Below are 18,788 nucleotides of genomic sequence, written 5' to 3'. Positions count from 1 at the left end.
TAATTAAATAAGAGATATTGTGATATCCCAACATAATCCTGTCCAACATGGAGCAATCTTCAACTTCACCTGCAACTAGAAACGCTATAAGAGGGGCTGAGCAAAGCGGTAACATAGCCAAGCAATGGTTTGCTAGGAAGGGTGACAAAGGTTAGATGTTCATGGCAATTTGGGAGGCTTGGTAAACAAGTGATAGGTAGCGCAGCATAGCAATAGAATGAAGCTACTAGCAAGCAAAGATAGAAGTGATATCGAGGGTAATGGTCATCTTGCCTGAGATCCCGCAAGGAAGAAGAATGAGTCCATGAAGAAGACAAACGCACGAAGTCGCACGAATCCTCACAACTCCGAAACGAAACCGAAGCTAACGAGAGAAGCAAACCGGAAAGAAACAAACAACATGGTGAACACACAAGCATAAACATGTCATGATGCACAAACAAGTATGATGCATGTCCGGTTTAATGAGGCATGGCATGGCAAAGTGCAACAAATAATACTACAAATTAAGTGGAGCTCAATATGCAACGAGTTGCATATTGACGAAACACCACATTTCAATCATTTAGTTCGCTCTCGTTTAGGTACACAACAATATTAACTATGGTTAAACATGGCAAGAGGTGAAGCATAATTAAACTAACTATTTAGGCAAGTTTAAATGAGGCCGGAAACACAAACAACAATTCCGAAAAATCCCCATATGTCATTTAGCAATTTTAAAGCAAGCAACAATTTTTAAGCATTTAAATGTTGTTATCATGATGCGGATGACATGCACAAGTTATATGCAATTTTTATGAAAATGTTGACATAAGCATGTTATGAAGCATTTGGTCACTATGCGGAACAAAACGGGTGCCACGGCAACTACAACGGAAATGGTGCCACGGCAACATTCCGGTGATCCGACAACTCATTGAGATGTCGGTGCAAAAGAAAGTGGCGTGAGCGTCTCATGAAAAGATGGTGGGGTGCTCCCGGTTACCGGGTTCCCACGGGTCGACGGCATGGCAAACGAGGAGGAACGTGCATGAAGCAAACGGGCACGGTGCAAACATATGGTTCATCTCATACAACATGCATTCGTTCACGGGCATCGTCTCGGCGTTATACCTTCGAAGCGTGCATTTCGGGCGGATCGAGTTCGTAGTGGAAGTAGTCGTTCACGGGTCGTAGTGGGAAGTAGTTGTTCACGTTTCGTAGTCATACATGTCGGCGGTAGTGGAAGTAGTGGTACACGGCGACGGTAGTTGTACCCGTTACATAGATGTTCAGGTCGTCGGTAGAGGTACTTGGTGAAATCCACGGGTGTCATTAGTTGTACACGGGTCTTCGGCATCGAGGTACTTGGCGATTCCAGGATGTAGAGGTACACTTGTCGTAGACGTCCAGTGCATCCGTAGAGGTACTCGGCGCTCGGTGTGGTACTTGGCGATCCAAAAGAAATGCTCCTGTTCAAGGAGGTCTCGGTTTTGGCGATCTCATGGATGGTAGAGGCATGGTGCAGGGTCGACGGGAGCAGGAGGTGCACGGAGGCCTCGGTGTGCAAGGGGTCGTTGCGCCTTGGCGCAGATTGCAACCCACGGCAAAGCAGAGAGGAGGCGCAAAGGGCGTAGTCAATGCGGATGGGACGAGCAGCGAGGTAGGAGAAGCGGGGCTTGGACGCCGGCTGCAAGGAAGCAACCACCATGGGGACGGGGAGGAGCTCGGCTCCCCTTGGGCGTTGTAGGCTGCTGGTGGAGGAGACGCGCGGGCGAGGGGATGGATGGCGCCGGTGGAGATGCAGGTGTGGAGCCACCGGAGTTGGACAAGGAGGAGGCGACGACGGAGATGATGGGGAACGAGCGTCGGAAGAGCAGCGGCAGCACGGCACTGTCTGCATGGGAGGCGTCGGGAAGAGCTCGATGCGGCAGCAGCTCGGGGCTGATCTTGACGTTGGAGGCCGGGACTTGGCCGGCAGCAGGGCATCACGGAGGATCAGGAGAAGGGGAGGCGCAAAGGCAAGAAGGCACGGCGGCAGCGGTTTCGGGCCGGATCGAGGAGGAGGGCGGCGAGGGGATCGGGCGCAGGGAGCTCGTCTCCCTGGCTCGATGCGTGTGTGTGTGGCGGCGGGCAGAGGAAACGAGAGGGAGAGATATGTGTGGGGGCTAGGATCGGTCGGGGCTAGGGTTAACAGTGGTTTAGGTGGGCTTAAGGGGAATTGGGCCGGCCTGGGCTGCGGGCTAGAGTTGGTGGGTTGCTCTCTCTTCCAAAAACAGAAGAGAAATAATAGAAGGAAAGAAAAGGAGAGAAAACAATATGTTAGAGAAGCAATTTGGGAAAGGAGTTAATTTTCTTGGGCTCATCGAAAAGGTCTTGATCCAGAAAAATTGCAAAGATACGTGTCGAAGGGACTGAATACAACCTCATTTGAATTACATTCAAAAGAGTTTAAATAGGAAGTGGGAGTTTGGAAGGTCCAAAAATGTTCGGATTTTTGGTGGAGCTCCGGAAAATGATGAAAGAAATTATGGGCAAGGTTGGAGACCAAGAATTGAGATAACAACGGCATGGGATATTTTGCAAGTGCGTTGTGGTTAATTCCAAATGAACAGAATAATTTTATTATAGCTCCCTAATAATAGTAGGAGACTTTGAATATGTTTTAAAGAGAAATTACCATGTGAATATCCCTCGATTTAAATAGATCAACGATCTATGCAATTTATTAGTTGAGTTGAGATGCAAAGATTAATGACATGATGGCATGATGACAAGATGCAATGCAAAAATAAAAGAGCAAGCACAAAAGAAACACACGGTGATCGCGAAAATATGGAAGTCTTCTGGAGCGTCGGTCTCGGGGCGTTACAACACTCCACCACTACAAGAGGATCTCGTCCCGAGATCTAGGATGGCACCGGAGAGAAACGGAAGAGGAAGAGAAGAGGTAAAACTAAGTTGCTTCTTCGACAAATAAGTGAAATCAAAGAACCTCGAGAGGTTGAACAAATTGAAAGAAAGAATACAATGGAGATGAACGAGATTGCACACACTCCGTTAACAAAGAGGAACAAGGAACATTATGAGAACCATGGAGGTTGCAAAGCTATGAATGACAGGTACAATGGACAAGAAGGAATTAGAACCACTCTGGTTGAAATGAGATAAACAAGGAACAAGGAAGATCAAATTCAGACAACACTCCGGTTGAAAAGAGATGCAAGGCTTGATAAGATGAAAAGAACTTGAATGAGAACACAACACTCCAGTTAAATGGATAAGCAAGAAAATAACATGATCTTGACAAAACGAGATGATGGGTCAACGAGAGCAACATCACAATGCCTCCGGAAGAAAGAATAGAAGATAGATCATTGGAATAACAGAATGGAGAAGAAAATGCCAAGCACCTTTCCAAGAAGGTTATAACGGAGTTGTTGGAAAACCAACAACGAAACGAATAAGTTTGTAGTGGGCTTATGGAAAACATCTCAAGACTATGAGGTGACAACCGGCCACTAATGGAAACCATTGATTTGATTGAGAGCACCAAAAGATGAAAAACTTCTTCACCGAGATGAGAAGGAGAAAATTGGATCATTGATAAGCACCACAAATAGCTACATTCCTTAGGGAAGGCTTTAGGTGAAATATGACACAAGATAACTCCAACAAGGAGATTGATGGATTTAAAATACCTCAATCTTGACAACTTGAATAACCAAGGGAAATTGTCAAGAGTGACATAACACCATCTCAAAAGATAAGGTAGAAAGAATTGCACTTTGGAATGCAAGATGAAGAATACTTGAACTCCCCAAAATAAAACATGTGTTGAGCACCATGTTTATCTTAGAGTATAGCTTGGCGGATCATAACTTTGAGAGAAATCTTGAAGAACAATTGAAGAATTAAAGGAATCCTTGACGACCCACCATGTAGAGCCTCCATGAAGAACTCCGGTAAAAGAAAAGATGAAGCATCTCGAACCGAGAAATGTGACATGATGAACAACTCTGGAAAGAAGAAACAAGATTACTTGGATGAAACAATAATAAGAATTACGTTATGCCTATCCTTCACCAATTTAAATTGATGACAAGCAACGGATTTGGCATACTACTTATTCCCATTGAAAAAGGATTAAGAGAGATATAGCGTAAACTTGAGAAGGTCTTCATGAACCACCGGTAGGATTGAAAAGAGCGAATGAATTAATATGATAATCAAAGAAAAAAAATCTTGAAAGAACCACCGTAAGAATTGAAAATGAAAGTAGCAAAGGCACAATTCACCAGGAAGAATTTGAAAACGATTGAAGATACTTGAAGGGATTTAGATACATGAGAACGAAGAGAACACGAACTAATTAGAGGATATTTGAATGATTCACCGGTAAGATTTGGAGAACGATAGCTACACGCTGAGAATGAAGAATTATGACATGATGGCCTTCGGAGGAAAGAAATAGAAATAACTCATGAAATGCTCCGAATGGTAAGAAAAGAATTGTCACAATCAAAAAAACAATTATGAGGATGGCATGAAGCTAGAGCCACGAATCTCTGGAAGAACGGGTAAGGATTTAAGAGGAACTCTTCTTCGGTCTCCAAATGTTGAGAATGATGATGAGAACCACCATGAATTGTTGAGATACTCCGGGAGAATGAAAAACACAAAGGTTGAGCCAACAATGAAAAATAATTTGAAAGATCTTGGAGGAAGACATTTGACTGATGATAATTCATTCTTACGTCAAACTTTGTAATGAATTTGAGAATAACTCCAGAAAGAATTAGAAGAGTCAGGTAAGATCCTGAAAAAAAACATGTGGTTTATGGCCCACTCAAAAGAAAACACCGTTGAAAAGATTGCTTGACAAGAGAGATTGCACCGGTTGAAATAAATGGCTTAAATGAGATAACAACCTCAAAGTAACTTGAACGGATTGAGAATGGAAACACAAATCTTCCTGAAAAAATCTTAAGCACTCCGGAACAAATGAATAGCGAGAAGTGAATGATTAAGAGATACACCGGCATAAGAAAGCACTTGAAATGAGAAAAAGAATATGATCAACACGAAAGCTTGAGTTAAATCCACCGGAAAAGAATACAAGAATGAAGAATGATGAACTTGAAGCTCGTGAGCATCTTCACGAGAATCACCAAATTAGAACATTGATTGAAAGGAGTGAATAGACTTCGCATGAATAAATGGATACTTGATTAGAATATATGAGTCCTTGAAGAAAAGGGTGGGAGGGCGGGAAAACAAAGGCAACTTGGGGAAGATGGAACAAACACCGTTGAGAAAACTTAAAATTGATCTCGCGAATGTTGAAATGATCGGATCCACTTGAAGAGAAGCACGCCGGTTGGAAAAGAATTAACATGACGACCTCGATGATCAAGAAGGATTAGTATTCACATAGGAATATGAGAACACCGTTTAGGAAAGGTATGGAATCAACACTTGACTTCGAAGCAACTCGAATACCACAAATAAAACAAAACAAAGGATTTGGCTTGCAGAATAAGCCGGAACAAACATATGATAGAGATTTCGTCTGAAGTTTTTGTGGTGGGGCCCACACGGACTCGATCGTACAGCACCATCATGTACAAGGCAGTGCACATGACATACAAAGTGTCCCCGAATCGGCATAGCCAAGGTTCTTTAAGACACAACGAGACCACTGTAAAAAACGACCGTGGATAGGCGGACCACTAGACGTCGAACCCCAATCTCATATCATGCATCTGTCGGAAAGATATTCTAGGAGCTACTTGAATTCCCACCTATAAAACTCCCGAAACTTTCTGGTTATGCAATCTAGTGTTGGGGATACAGGGGAAGCAATATATATCTCACCCAAAACTAACAATCCCTACATCCAAGTTGTATCCATCCGTCAACACATAACCAAGAAACCTTCGCAAATCGTGTACCTCAACCTTCGAAAAGCATCCGTTATACGAGCTATGGCAATACTCCCGAACTCCCCAGTACTGGGTGGCGTCGAGGTTATCTCACCAACAACTGCATAAAAGAGATTTTCGATGTCGGCAAAACTCAGGTATTCCAGAACTGCAACGATAAAATTATGACGACAACACCTCGGAGCTCAACTCCCCGGGACACTGCCACAACCCCTAAATGTCAGGAGGCACCAAGAACAATGTTCTCGTCATAAGAATATCGGAACGATCCCAAGATACCCGCGTGATCCTAAAAAAAATTTAGTGAAATTTGAGGCGAGGAAAGACAAAACATCTACGTCAGGGGGCCTCACCAGAGCGACGAAGGGGCTGAGGAGTAAAAAGAATCCTACTGTCCGATATATATAATCCTAAGACTCAAAACATTTTTGTTCTAGACTCAACAACGTCAGCGATTCGATCAAGCAGGGGGTTCCTAAGTCGGGGATGGCTCTGATTACCAACTTGTAACACCCACGATGCGGCTATATCTCCCACGTGTCGAAGCACGACTTAGAGGCATAACTGCATTGTGGTTTTGTCACAAGAAGGGTCATCTTCACACAATCCCATGTAATGAACAAGACTGGGATAAAGAGTTGGCTTACAATCGCCACTTCACACAAGTACTTAAATAAATCATACATCATTCAGAGTATACACATAGTCCGACTACGGACGAAGACAAAAGAAAACAAGATAACCCAACTGCTAGATCCCCGATCGTCCCAACTGGGCTCCACTACTGATCAACAAGAAACAACACATAGCAACAACTAAGATCTTCGTTGAGCTCCCATCTGAGCTAGGTAGCATCCTCTGCACTGGTATCATCGGCACCTGCAACTGTTGTGATAGTATCTGGTGAGTCACGAGGACTTAGCAATCTCGAAACCCATGAGATCAAGACTATTTAAGCTTATAGGAAGGATGGGGTAATGAGGTGGAGTTGCAGCAAGCACTAAGCAAATATGGTGGCTAACATACGCAAATGAGAGCGAGAAGAGGAGCAAAGGAACGGTCGTCAACTAGAAATGATCAAGAGGTGATCCTGAACTCCTACTTACGTCAAACATAACCCAAAACCGTGTTCACTTCCCGGACTCCGCCGAGAAGAGACCATCACGGCTACACACGCGGTTGATGTGTTTTAATTCGGATCTGGTGTCAAGTTATCTACAACCGGACATTAACAAATTCCCATCTGCCACATAACCGCGGGCACGGCTCTCGAAAGTTTATACCCTGCAGGGGTGTCCCAACTTAGCCCATCATAAGCTCTCACGGTCAACGAAGGATATTCCTTCTCCCAGGAAGACCCGATCAGTCTCGGAATCCCGGTTTACAAGACATTTTGACAATGGTAAAACAAGACCAGCAAGACCACCCGACTGTGCCGACAAATCCCGATAGGAGCTGCACATATCTCGTTCTCAGGGCACACCGGATAAGCTAAGCGTACAGGTACCGACGTAATCCAAGTTGCCAAGGAATGGTCCCGCACGGTGCTCTAGTTTGGACCAACACTCGGAGGAGCACTGGCCCCGGGGGGTAAAATAAAGATGACCCTTGAGTCTGCAGAACCCAAGGGAAAAAGGCTTAGGTGGCAAATGTTAAAACCAAGGTTGGGCCTTGCTGGAGGAGTTTTATTCAAAGCGAACTGTCAAGGGGGTCCCATAAATCACCCAACCGCGTAAGGAACGCAAAATCAAGGAACATAACACTGGTATGACGGAAACTAGGGCGGCAAAAGTGGAACAAAACACCAGGCATAAGGCCGAGCCTTCCACCCTTTACCAAGTATATACATGCATTAATTAAATAAGAGATATTGTGATATCCCAACATAATCCTGTCCAACATGGAGCAATCTTCAACTTCACCTGCAACTAGCAACGCTATAAGAGGGGCTGAGCAAAGCGGTAACATAGCCAAGCAATGGTTTGCTAGGAAGGGTGACAAAGGTTAGAGGTTCATGGCAATTTGGGAGGCTTGGTAAACAAGTGATAGGTAGCGCAGCATAGCAATAGAACGAAGCTACTAGCAAGCAAAGATAGAAGTGATATCGAGGATAATGGTCATCTTGCCTGAGATCCCGCAAGGAAGAAGAACGAGTCCATGAAGAAGACAAACGCACGAAGTCGCACGAATCCTCACAACTCCGAAACGAAACCGAAGCTAACGAGAGAAGCAAACTGGAAAGAAACAAACAACATGGTGAACACACAAGCATAAACATGTCATGATGCACAAACAAGTATGATGCATGTCCGGTTTAATGAGGCATGGCATGGCAAAGTGCAACAAATAATACTACAAATTAAGTGGAGCTCAATATGCAACGAGTTGCATATTGACGAAACACCACATTTCAATCATTTAGTTCGCTCTCGTTTAGGTACACAACAATATTAACTATGGTTAAACATGGCAAGAGGTGAAGCTTAATTAAACTAACTATTTAGGCAAGTTTAAATGAGGCCGGAAACACAAACAACAATTCCGAAAAATCCCCATATGTCATTTAGCAATTTTAAAGCAAGCAACAATTTTTAAGCATTTAAATGTTGTTATCATGATGCGGATGACATGCACAAGTTATATGCAATTTTTATGAAAATGTTGACATAAGCATGTTATGAAGCATTTGGTCACTATGGCGGAACAAAACGGGTGTCACGGCAACTACAACGGAAATGGTGCCACGGCAACATTCCGGTGATCCGACAACTCATTGAGATGTCGGTGCAAAAGAAAGTGGCGTGAGCGTCTCATGAAAAGATGGTGGGGTGCTCCCGGTTACCGGGTTCCCACGGGTCGACAACATGGCAAACGAGGAGGAACGTGCATGAAGCAAACGGGCACGATGCAAACATATGGTTCATCTCATACAACATGCATTCGTTCACGGGCATCGTCTCGGCATTATACCTTCGAAGCGTGCATTTCGGGCGGATCGAGTTCGTAGTGGAAGTAGTCGTTCACGGGTCGTAGTGGGAAGTAGTTGTTCACGTTTCGTAGTCGTACATGTCGGCGGTAGTGGAAGTAGTGGTACACGGCGACGGTAGTTGTACCCGTTACGTAGATGTTCAGGTCATCGGTAGAGGTACTTGGTGAAATCCACTGGTGTCATTAGTTGTACACGGGTCTTCGGCGTCGAGGTACTTGGCGATTCCAGGATGTAGAGGTACACTTGTCGTAGACGTCCAGTGCATCCGTAGAGGTACTCGACGCTCGGTGCGGTACTTGGCGATCCAAAAGAAATGCTCCTGTTCAAGGAGGTCTCAGTTTTGGCGATCTCATGGATGGCAGAGGCATGGTGCAGGGTCGACGGGAGCAGGAGGTGCACGGAGGCCTCGGTGTGCAGGGGGTCGCTGCGCCTTGGCGCAGACTGCAGCCCACGGCAAAGCAGAGAGGAGGCGCAAAGGGCGTAGTCAATGCGGCTGGGACGAGCAGCGAGGTAGGAGAAGCGGGGCTTGGACGCCGGCTGCAAGGAAGCAACCACCATGGGGACGGGGAGGAGCTCGGCTCCCCTTGGGCGTTGTAGGCTGCTGGTGGAGGAGACGCACGGGCGAGGGGATGGATGGCGCCGGTGGAGATGCAGGTGTGGAGCCACCGGAGTTGGACAAGGAGGAGGCGACGACGGAGATGATGGGGAACGAGCGTCGGAAGAGCAGCGGCAGCACGACACTGTCTTCATGGGAGGCGTCGGGAAGAGCTCGATGCGGCAGCAGCTCGGGGCTGATCTTGACGTTGGAGGCCGGGACTTGGCCGGCAGCAGGGCATCGCGGAGGAGCAGGAGAAGGGGAGGCGCAGAGGCAAGAAGGCGCGGCGGCGGCGGTTTCGGGCCGGATCGAGGAGGAGGGCGGCGAGGGGATCGGGCGCAGGGAGCTCGTCTCCCTGGCTCGATGCGTGTGTGTGTGCCGGCGGGCAGAGGGAACGAGAGGGAGAGATATGCGTGGGGGCTGGGATCGGTCGGGGCTAGGGTTAACAGTGGTTTAGGTGGGCTTAAGGGGAATTGGGCCGGCCTGGGCTGCGGGCTAGAGTTGGTGGGTTGCTCTCTCTTCCAAAAACAGAAGAGAAATAATAGAAGGAAAGAAAAGGAGAGAAAACAAGATGTTAGAGAAGCAATTTGGGAAAGGAGTTAATTTTCTTGGGCTCATCGAAAAGGTCTTGATCCAGAAAAATTGCAAAGATACGTGTCGAAGGGACTGAATACAACCTCATTTGAATTACATTCAAAAGAGTTTAAATAGGAAGTGGGAGTTTGGAAGGTCCAAAAATGTTCGGATTTTTGGTGGAGCTCCGGAAAATGATGAAAGAAATTATGGGCAAGGTTGGAGACCAAGAATTGAGATAACAACGGCATGGGATATTTTGCAAGTGCGTTGTGGTTAATTCCAAATGAACGGAATAATTTTATTATAGCTCCCTAATAATAGTAGGAGACTTTGAATATGTTTTAAAGAGAAATCACCATGTGCATATCCCTCAATTTAAATAGATCAACGATCTATGCAATTTATTAGTTGAGTTGAGATGCAAATATTAATGACATGATGGCATGATGACAAGATGCAATGCAAAAATAAAAGAGCAAGCACAAAAGAAACACACGGTGATCGCGAAAATATGGAAGTCTTCTGAAGCGTCGGTCTCGGGGCGTTACAGCGCGTGAGCGCTGGCTTCTTTGCCTGGCACAGAAGGCACTGAGGAGGAGGGGAGCTCCTATGTGCCGCTTTTTGCGGCAAATTACTGGACGCACGCACAGGCGGATACCTGACCGGGCCGGCCCAAGCTAAGCGCGAGTCTGTTGACCTAAAAAAAATTCGCATACTGTAGAGATCAAACCCGGGACCTCAGGGCTAAGAGAGCACTTTGCTAGCCAGTAGACATAATCACTACAAATGATTAAACCGGTAGCTCAAATCTATAAGAACAAAAAAAACGCAGATCCAAACGTTTTTTCCTTTCTTCTGATTTCCTTTTTCAAGTTTTTGACTTTTTGCTCGAAATTCCAGAAAATGTACACAATACTGATTTTTCTCAAGAAATTAAATGTTTGTCTTCTCAGAAATTATTCGTATTTTTAAAAAAATCTTCATGAATTCCGAAATTGTTTATATTTATGGAAATCCGATTTAGTTTTTGAAAATAAAATGTTTTATGACACACAAATAGTTTTCAATTTTCTAAGCCTTTCCTTGGAAAAACTGAAACATTTTCTAAAAATATGAACATTTTTTTAAAATCACCAAAATATACAAACATTTTCTAAAAGCGGAAAAAATATTTTGAAAAATCTAAAGAAAATTAGAAAACGTGAACATTTTTTAAAAGTTCCAAAAAAATAGAAAATAGTAAAAAAAGAAATTTATGAATAAATTTTGAAAACAGGAACAATTTCAGAATAATTTTTTAAAATAGTAAAAATATATAATGCAAACGTTTTTTTAACTGCAGAACAATTATTGGAAACAGAATCATTTTTCAAAATTTGCGAACAACTTTTGAAAACATGAATATTTTTGGAAACACAAAATATTTTTTAAAATCGGAACATTTTTTGAATCTATAGAACAAATTTGAGAACATGATTTTTTTTGGAAACACGAACATTTTTTGAAAAAGAGAACATTTTTTAAAATGAAGTTTTTTGAAACTCCCAATCTTTGTAAAATGCAAACATTTTTTATAAATTTGTGGACAAATTTCGAAAAACACAAACATTTTTTGAAAATGAAAACAAGAAAGAAAATTTAAACAGAAAAAGACAAAAAAGAAATAGCAAAAATGGAAAAATTAAGAAGAAACTGAAAAAGAAAAAACCTGGTTCAAGAAGCTCCTAGAAGGTTCCCAAATCCGAAAAATACCAGCTAGGAACCTCCTGGAAGGTTCCCAAAACCGGGATGGCTGAAGCGCTAGGCGGGTCGGCCTAGATCATACCTCGCTGTCGAATCCCTTGTGCAAAAGCTCGACAAATGGATGCAACGTGCGACGTATAGAGTTTTCCGAGGAGGAGCTGTCTAGCGATTGCCTCCCTCCTCCCAACCCCTCAAACTTAAAATCTAGGAATACAGAAGCCACGTGAGAAGGCCCGTTCCTACTCCCGGGCCTCGCGCTACTCTCACGTGATCAGCGTCTGACCCTGCAAAGTCTATATATATGACCTAAGAGAGCTCCTCTGCAATTCCTATATGACGCTCCATGCGGCAGATTGCCGCTGAATCGTACAGGCATAGCTAGCGATGCTATAATTGGCCGGCCCATGTAGCGATAGCAGTTTACACATTGTTCCGGTCTTGGGAACCTTCCTTACCGGTTTATGGAACCTCCTAGAAGGTTCCTCAATGGGTTTGTTGTTTGTTGTTTCTTTAGTGTGTTTTTTGTTTTTGTTTTTTTAATACAAATTAAAAAAATCAAAATCTTCAAAAATTCTTTGGTATTTAAAAATCATTGTTTACAATGTTCCTAATCTAATCATCAAGACATCTGTAATAATCAGTAGTGGGCATGTATACTTGCTAATCTTAATTAATCCATAGCGTAGTATGCAAGGGAGTTGGCGAAGCAGGCCATCGACGCTTGGTTACGGGTTCAGAACGTATTTACTTAGACACCTAGACGCAGGAACACTATTCCCGGAGAACGGGATTAGGCTTTTTACGTCCAACGCAATTTGTTTGAACTTGTATACTTCCTTGTGTCACCCCCAGCATCTCTCGTGATCAGGCCTCCCTCCCTCCTCTCTTAGGCCCCTCCCAATGCTCCACCTTGTACAGGTGCTAAGCCTTTCACGTAGGCAAAAAATCTGATGTGGCAAGTTATTTAAGAGGAGAGAGACGAGTGTGGTGACCCCATAAAGAAACAATGCTAAGCGCGTGAACCTAGGCAAAACATTTAAAGGAAGAAAGCTCACCAATACATGAAGAGTTTTAGTTGCTAAATCATTAAATGAAGCAAGCTTAACAACCATAAGCTAAGCACCTATGCATTGGGGAGTATAGTTTTTAAGCTATTTAATGTGCTTAGCAACTCATCTAAGCACCCATGTATTGGGAGCAGCCTTACTGTCAGAATTCAGACCACGACATTTATGGCGTGTGTCGGCGATGCTCACTGCCTAGGTGCTACAATTGGGGTGGGGGAGGAGTTGGGAGGAGCAGAACCGACTGCCGGCAATAGTTGCACCCTATGCTTGCACGGTGACCGACCAAAATTTCGACCGGTCGATGGACGCCTGTTACTCAATATTATTTATTTGTTACTACAAAAATTGCCGAAAACTGCCATCCATTGGATATAGAATTGTGCGCCTCCGGAGGCGTTCGAACGCTCGCCAGATAGTTTTACCGTAAAAGAAAACTACACCATACATGTGTAACATCATTACATGATCCGTGCGTGCAGAAAAGGCATCATGCCGTGTGGTTAACAAAAGAACCGCCGATTAAAAAGAATACCCCGCCAGCGCCGGTCACGCCAGTGTTGCCACCGCGCCACACACCGTGGCCACCGCTGCCCCCGCCGTAACTTTTTCCGGGTGAAATTTTCAGGCTTTCACAGAGCTCCCCCCACAATCCAACCACAACACGCGCGCACCTGAACGCCCCCGTGATGATCCCTTTTGACCCCCCGAGTGGCTATTATTACAGCACTGCGAGGCGTGCAAAGCGTCCACCTCGCATCCAGCTGCGCGCCGCTGTCCTGCGTGCGCTGCCTGCCTGACTGACCGCTCCCCGGGGAAAAAGCCGCACCACGGCTAGACGGCTCAGATTTCACGGCCACACGTCCCCCGCCCGACATGCGGAGGGGAGGTGGAGCTCGAAGCCGGCCGTCCGTGTCGCACGATACGACGACGCCGTCGCGCCCAACGCGGCACGGGCGGGAACAAAACAAACGGAAAACAAGCGATTCCTTGCTTCCACAGCCACCAAAAGTAAAGTAAACCGGCGGTGGCCAGCCACTGCCCCTGCCCACTGGCCCTGGCGCTTTCCTCCCCGACTGCTGCCTTGTCCCCACGCCGCACACTGCCCCCACTGACAGCTCCGCGCAGGACCCCGCACGTCATCGGCCAGCGGCGCCACGCGACAAGTGCGGGAGGCGGGATGGGGTTTGCAGCAGAGCGTAGACACCTGGCCGTCGTCAACCCGGAGGCGGGGGCTACAAAGATCCACGGCGCACTACCGGCTCCCCATTCCGTCGTCCCCCGGTGCGCGCGTAGTGGGTGAACTGTGTCTGCGCACGGGCATCATCCTATACGTCTCTCTGTGACTCTGTAGTGGGTGTACACATTGGTAGGGGGGGTAGGACGTCTCCCAGCCCAACCACCAACACACCACACCACCCTCCCTTCATCATCACTCCGCCCCAGCAGAGGCCGTGCCTGCCAGCCATGGTCTCGCTCGCCGGCTCCCAGATCCTCTCGCCCAAGCAGAGGCCCTGCGCGCCGCGCCGCCCGGGCCACTCCATGCGCACCATCCGCTCCGCGCTGCTGCACCCGGACTCGCCCCCGGGGCCCAGCTCGCGCCTGCGCGCCGCCGACGAGGGGGACTCGGACATTGAGAACCTCACCGACTCCGTCATCGACTTCCGCCTCAGCGAGCTGGCGGCCACCGCGGGCCCCGCGCACCCGGCGGCCGTCGCCAAGTCCTCCTCCGCCAACGCGGCGGCCACGGAGATGCTCGAGCTGTCCCGCGACTTCTCCGACTACTCCAGCTTCAACTCCGACATCTCCGGGGAGCTCGAGCGGCTGGCCGCCGCGGCCGCCACGCCCAGATCCGACGCGCCGGACCTCGCCGCCGTGGATCTGAATGATCTCGAGTCCATGGATCTGTCGGCCGACGCGGCGCCGCTGGACCGCGTGGAGCCGTTCGTGCTGGCGTGCGTGCAGGCGCTGGGGCCCGACGCCGCCCCCGATGCGCGGCGCACGGCGGCGGCCAGGATAAGGCTGCTGGCCAAGCACCGTTCCGACATCCGCGAGCTGGTCGGCGTGTCCGGGGCGATCCCGGCGCTGGTGCCGCTGCTGCGGAGCACCGACCCGGTGGCGCAGGAGAACGCGGTGACGGCGCTGCTCAACCTGTCCCTGGAGGAGCGGAACCGTTCGGCCATCACGGCGGCTGGCGCCATCAAGCCGCTCGTCTACGCGCTGCGGACCGGGACAGCCTCCGCCAAGCAGAATGCCGCGTGCGCGCTGCTCAGCTTGTCGGGCATCGAGGAGAACCGTGCCACCATCGGCGCGTGTGGCGCCGTCGCGCCGCTCGTCGCGCTGCTCTCCGCGGGCTCCACCCGGGGAAAGAAGGACGCGCTCACCACGCTCTACCGTCTCTGCTCGGCGCGCCGGAACAAGGAGCGTGCCGTCAGCGCTGGAGCCGTCGTGCCGCTCGTGCACCTCATCGGCGAGCGCGGCACCGGGACGTCGGAGAAGGCAATGGTGGTCCTTGCCAGCCTCGCCAGCATAGCCGAGGGCCGCGACGCTGTGGTGGAAGCCGGTGGGATACCTGCACTGGTAGAGACCATCGAGGACGGCCCTGCGAGGGAGAAGGAGTTCGCCGTGGTGGCTCTGCTGCAGCTGTGCTCCGAGTGCTCCAGCAACCGTGCGCTCCTCGTTCGAGAAGGGGCCATCCCACCGCTTGTTGCGCTCTCACAGTCCGGCTCTGCTCGTGCCAAGCACAAGGTATATACGTTCTAATCCCCTTGCAAATCTTATGCTAAAATTGTATGTGATTTGCTTAATTTTATTCTAGTCATAACAATTGGCGATTATCAATGTTTAACTTGTCAGTCTAAGGTTTGAGCTTTTGATGCGACTGTCATTGTACTGAACAGTGCGCAACGAATTCGTCAGTTAGAGTTTGATTGAAGTCCGATTGACGGTACTGAAAAGTATATTAACTCTGGACCGGTAGAATGACAGCGTGCGTGTACTTGAGTTTTGGTAGATTTCTTCTACCTGGTCTTCAAAAAGACCCAAATCAACGCGTATTTCGTCATGTTAGTACTGATCAAGCAGGTGTTGACTTGTAGATTCAGTTCTCTTGGTCGAGATATGCACTTGTTTAATTTCACACTTCTTAAGTACAGTCCACAGTCCAAGATCTGCTAAACCTTGGAAGTACAGGAGGATGAGTGCGCTCTCCCCTACAGCTCAGAGAGGCCTCCAGGTCAAAACTACAGTTCTTTTGCTCGTAAACGATGCTCGGTGTCACTAGAAAACGAGGAAACTTAAAATTCCGTGCGAAACCATGTGCTTGAGATTTCCCACTGAAATCTCCCACTGAAACTTAAACTTTGCCACTAGAGTCTGTCTACTTTGTCATGAACTAGTCTGACAAAAAGAGGGATCTCACTCCATGCCTGCCTTGTATTTAATTTAGCTCAAGCTGAAAATCGTTCCTGAGTTCCAAGCCACTTATATGTTCAGTTGTGTGATTTGCAGGCCGAGACTTTGCTAGGTTACTTGCGTGAACAGCGACAAGGGGGCGGTGGCTGCCGAGCCGGACCAGGCGGCGCAGCTACGAGTATGGCTCGGTGACTCTTTGGTCATGCGACGCAGTCACGAGCTTGGCTAGGTAAATGCAGCACTGATATGGTGAAATGCAGAAAGTATGCTTGGTTTGTCTTTCACCTCGTCGTCTCTGTTCTTGATTCGGGCGTCGAGAACAGAGCAGCCCTATACGGATGGGGCGCGATGATCATGTGTAAATAACGGCCGGCTTTTGGCTCGGTTCTGTGAATATACATATGTGGTCTGCGACTGCGAGTGATGGAAGTTTAGATGGCTGGTCACTAACATCAGTTGGGAGGAGCATCCAGGTTATCTTAGGAGAGGACATGGATTGCTGCTCAGTTATGTGTGGTGTCGAGTTGTAGCTGTGTACAGGATGTATGTTAGGGTGGTAATATGGTAATGCCGGCTTGGCTTTGCGAGGTTATAGGGGAATGTTGGATAGCCAAACCATGTCTTTTTTTACTTGATGTTTGGAGTCCAAATCCCCCTTGTTCCGTTTTATGATCTAGCGTGACTTGTTTCGCCAAAATGTTTCCCGGTTTCTCCTGCTCCAGTTGGTCCGTTTCTACCGTTTTGTAGCTCAGGCACTCACACCATTTAACACTTACTACGACCTATGTAAACTAATATAAGACGTTTTTAAATCACTGATCTAAAATTTCTTATATTAGTTTACAGAGGGAGTGTTTACCTGATGTAACCCATATGGAAGCTGCTGCTCCCAGTGACTGGGTCACTGCAATAGCTGCGGTGTGGTCATGATCACTAACACAGCAATCGTGAACCAATGCATGCCAGTGTGGTATACCATGGTTGCACTCAAGAATTCATTCAACATTAAGCTGTCTGGCTGTCATAACTAGTGGGCCCCCCTTTGTGGCCGATCGACATAGGCTGTCTCGACTACTGGTTCCTGATGCAACACATGAACCAAAGATCAGGAATGCCAGCCGAACCTTGGCAGCAAGGGTTCGTGCAATGCTGGTGATAGGTTTCGGCTCCGAGGACAAGCTCCAGACCGGCGGTACGTCGCACAGCTATCATAATCTCGGGTCGCTGTCTTGGCTAGCTGGCCGAGTGACCCGTGTCTGAGTTGCCGCCTGTTCCTCGAAAGATGATTGGCGCTGTGTGTTTTCTAAGAAGAAATTTGATCCCGTGAGCATGGGCGCTACATTGATTTAGCGTCGGAGTACGACCCGCCTAACGGATCGGGATGGCGAAGTTCCGTGGACGCAGCACAGTTTGACGCTGTTGGCCTGCGTCCTCCGGTCTCCAGAGCTGACGAGCTCCTCGTGTTGCTGTTGTTTATAGCTGTTGCTTACTGGGACGTGACAGGGACGCTGATTCTATCCGCTTGATCGCTCGCCTTTTGCGGTGGAAATGTGTGTTCATATTTACCAACCCAGTGGCAGGCCATGTTTTGACCCTGGTTTCGTGGGTCTTTTATCTCTGTTTTTTGAGCCGGAACAGCTTACGTCCATAGCTTGGAGTTTTCAGAGGCGCAACTACCACTTGTGGTTTTGTGCTGGAGTCAGAAGAAACAGCGTGAGCAAGCCCTCTCGCAAACCGCTGCTGCTACGAAACGCATAATTGGTCGGATGGCCCGTGTGGTCAGTCAGCACAGCACATAGAAAATGCCTGAATACATTCCAAATTGGAGGTGCCGCCGACGGCTCGCCAACAAGGGTCGCGCATCCGCGTCAGTCAGCCGGCCGCCGGCCATAAAATATGCAGCCGGCGTTACCTACCTGGCGCTCATTCATCCTGTGATCTGTAAATAGAACACCCCCTCGCTCTTCTTTTCCGACCCAACACACTCACGCGGACTCGCTCGTTCGGCAGCTCGTGTCCTCGTCGTCGCGTGACAGGCGCTGTGCCGACGCCCAATTGCAGCACGAAACCTGAAGAAAGACAGAGAGAGACGCCGTGGCGGGGGGCTGGGCCGACGGAGATATTGTTCGGCGCGGTTGCGGACGCCGTGGACGCGCAGCGCCTGAACCGCCAAACTCTTCTTTGTTTTCATGTGGTGATGGCCGAAGCGATTGATGAATGAATGATGATGTCCCACCACGCATGGAGATGCCCCCATGCTGCTCCGTACGTAACGGCATCGGCCGGCCATGTGCGGACGCGAGGAGGTGCAGTTGCCTTGTACTACCGCACTTCTTCTCTGGGGTCAAGCGTTTTCACAGGGACCATGGATCTCGTACGTCCGGGACCTCCTTACCTACCAGTCTTCCGCCCACTAATCGAACCCCTGTTGAATGCACGGATCACTCCATTTCGCTGGTTGCTGTTCGCACACGAACACG

The 18,788-nt window shown here is 48.0% G+C and overlaps 1 protein-coding gene across 1 annotated transcript; it reads left to right on the top strand.

Moving 5' to 3' along the window:
* Positions 1–14,134: 14,134 nt before the first annotated feature.
* Positions 14,135–17,005, top strand: LOC119363177 (U-box domain-containing protein 4-like). Its single transcript, XM_037628488.1, has 2 exons — positions 14,135–15,642; positions 16,405–17,005. The coding sequence occupies exons 1-2, from the start codon at positions 14,362–14,364 to the stop codon at positions 16,498–16,500; spliced, it is 1,377 nt and encodes a 458-aa protein (XP_037484385.1). The 5' UTR covers positions 14,135–14,361; the 3' UTR covers positions 16,501–17,005.
* The last annotated feature ends 1,783 nt before the right edge of the window (positions 17,006–18,788 follow it).

Source organism: Triticum dicoccoides, chromosome 2B (genome assembly GCF_002162155.2).
Source record: "Triticum dicoccoides isolate Atlit2015 ecotype Zavitan chromosome 2B, WEW_v2.0, whole genome shotgun sequence".
Lineage (NCBI taxonomy): Eukaryota > Viridiplantae > Streptophyta > Magnoliopsida > Poales > Poaceae > Triticum > Triticum dicoccoides.
The sequence above is the reverse complement of the archived record's forward strand: the minus strand, read 5'-3'. Positions and strand labels throughout refer to the sequence as shown.

Bases quoted from the DNA above. Each gene is read 5' to 3' on its own strand.
- LOC119363177 (XM_037628488.1), top strand. From the start codon at position 14,362: ATGGTCTCGCTCGCCGGCTCCCAGATCCTCTCGCCCAAGCAGAGGCCC. The intron at 15,643-16,404 runs GTATATACGTTC...TGTGATTTGCAG, and splicing joins CTGCTCGTGCCAAGCACAAG to GCCGAGACTTTGCTAGGTTA.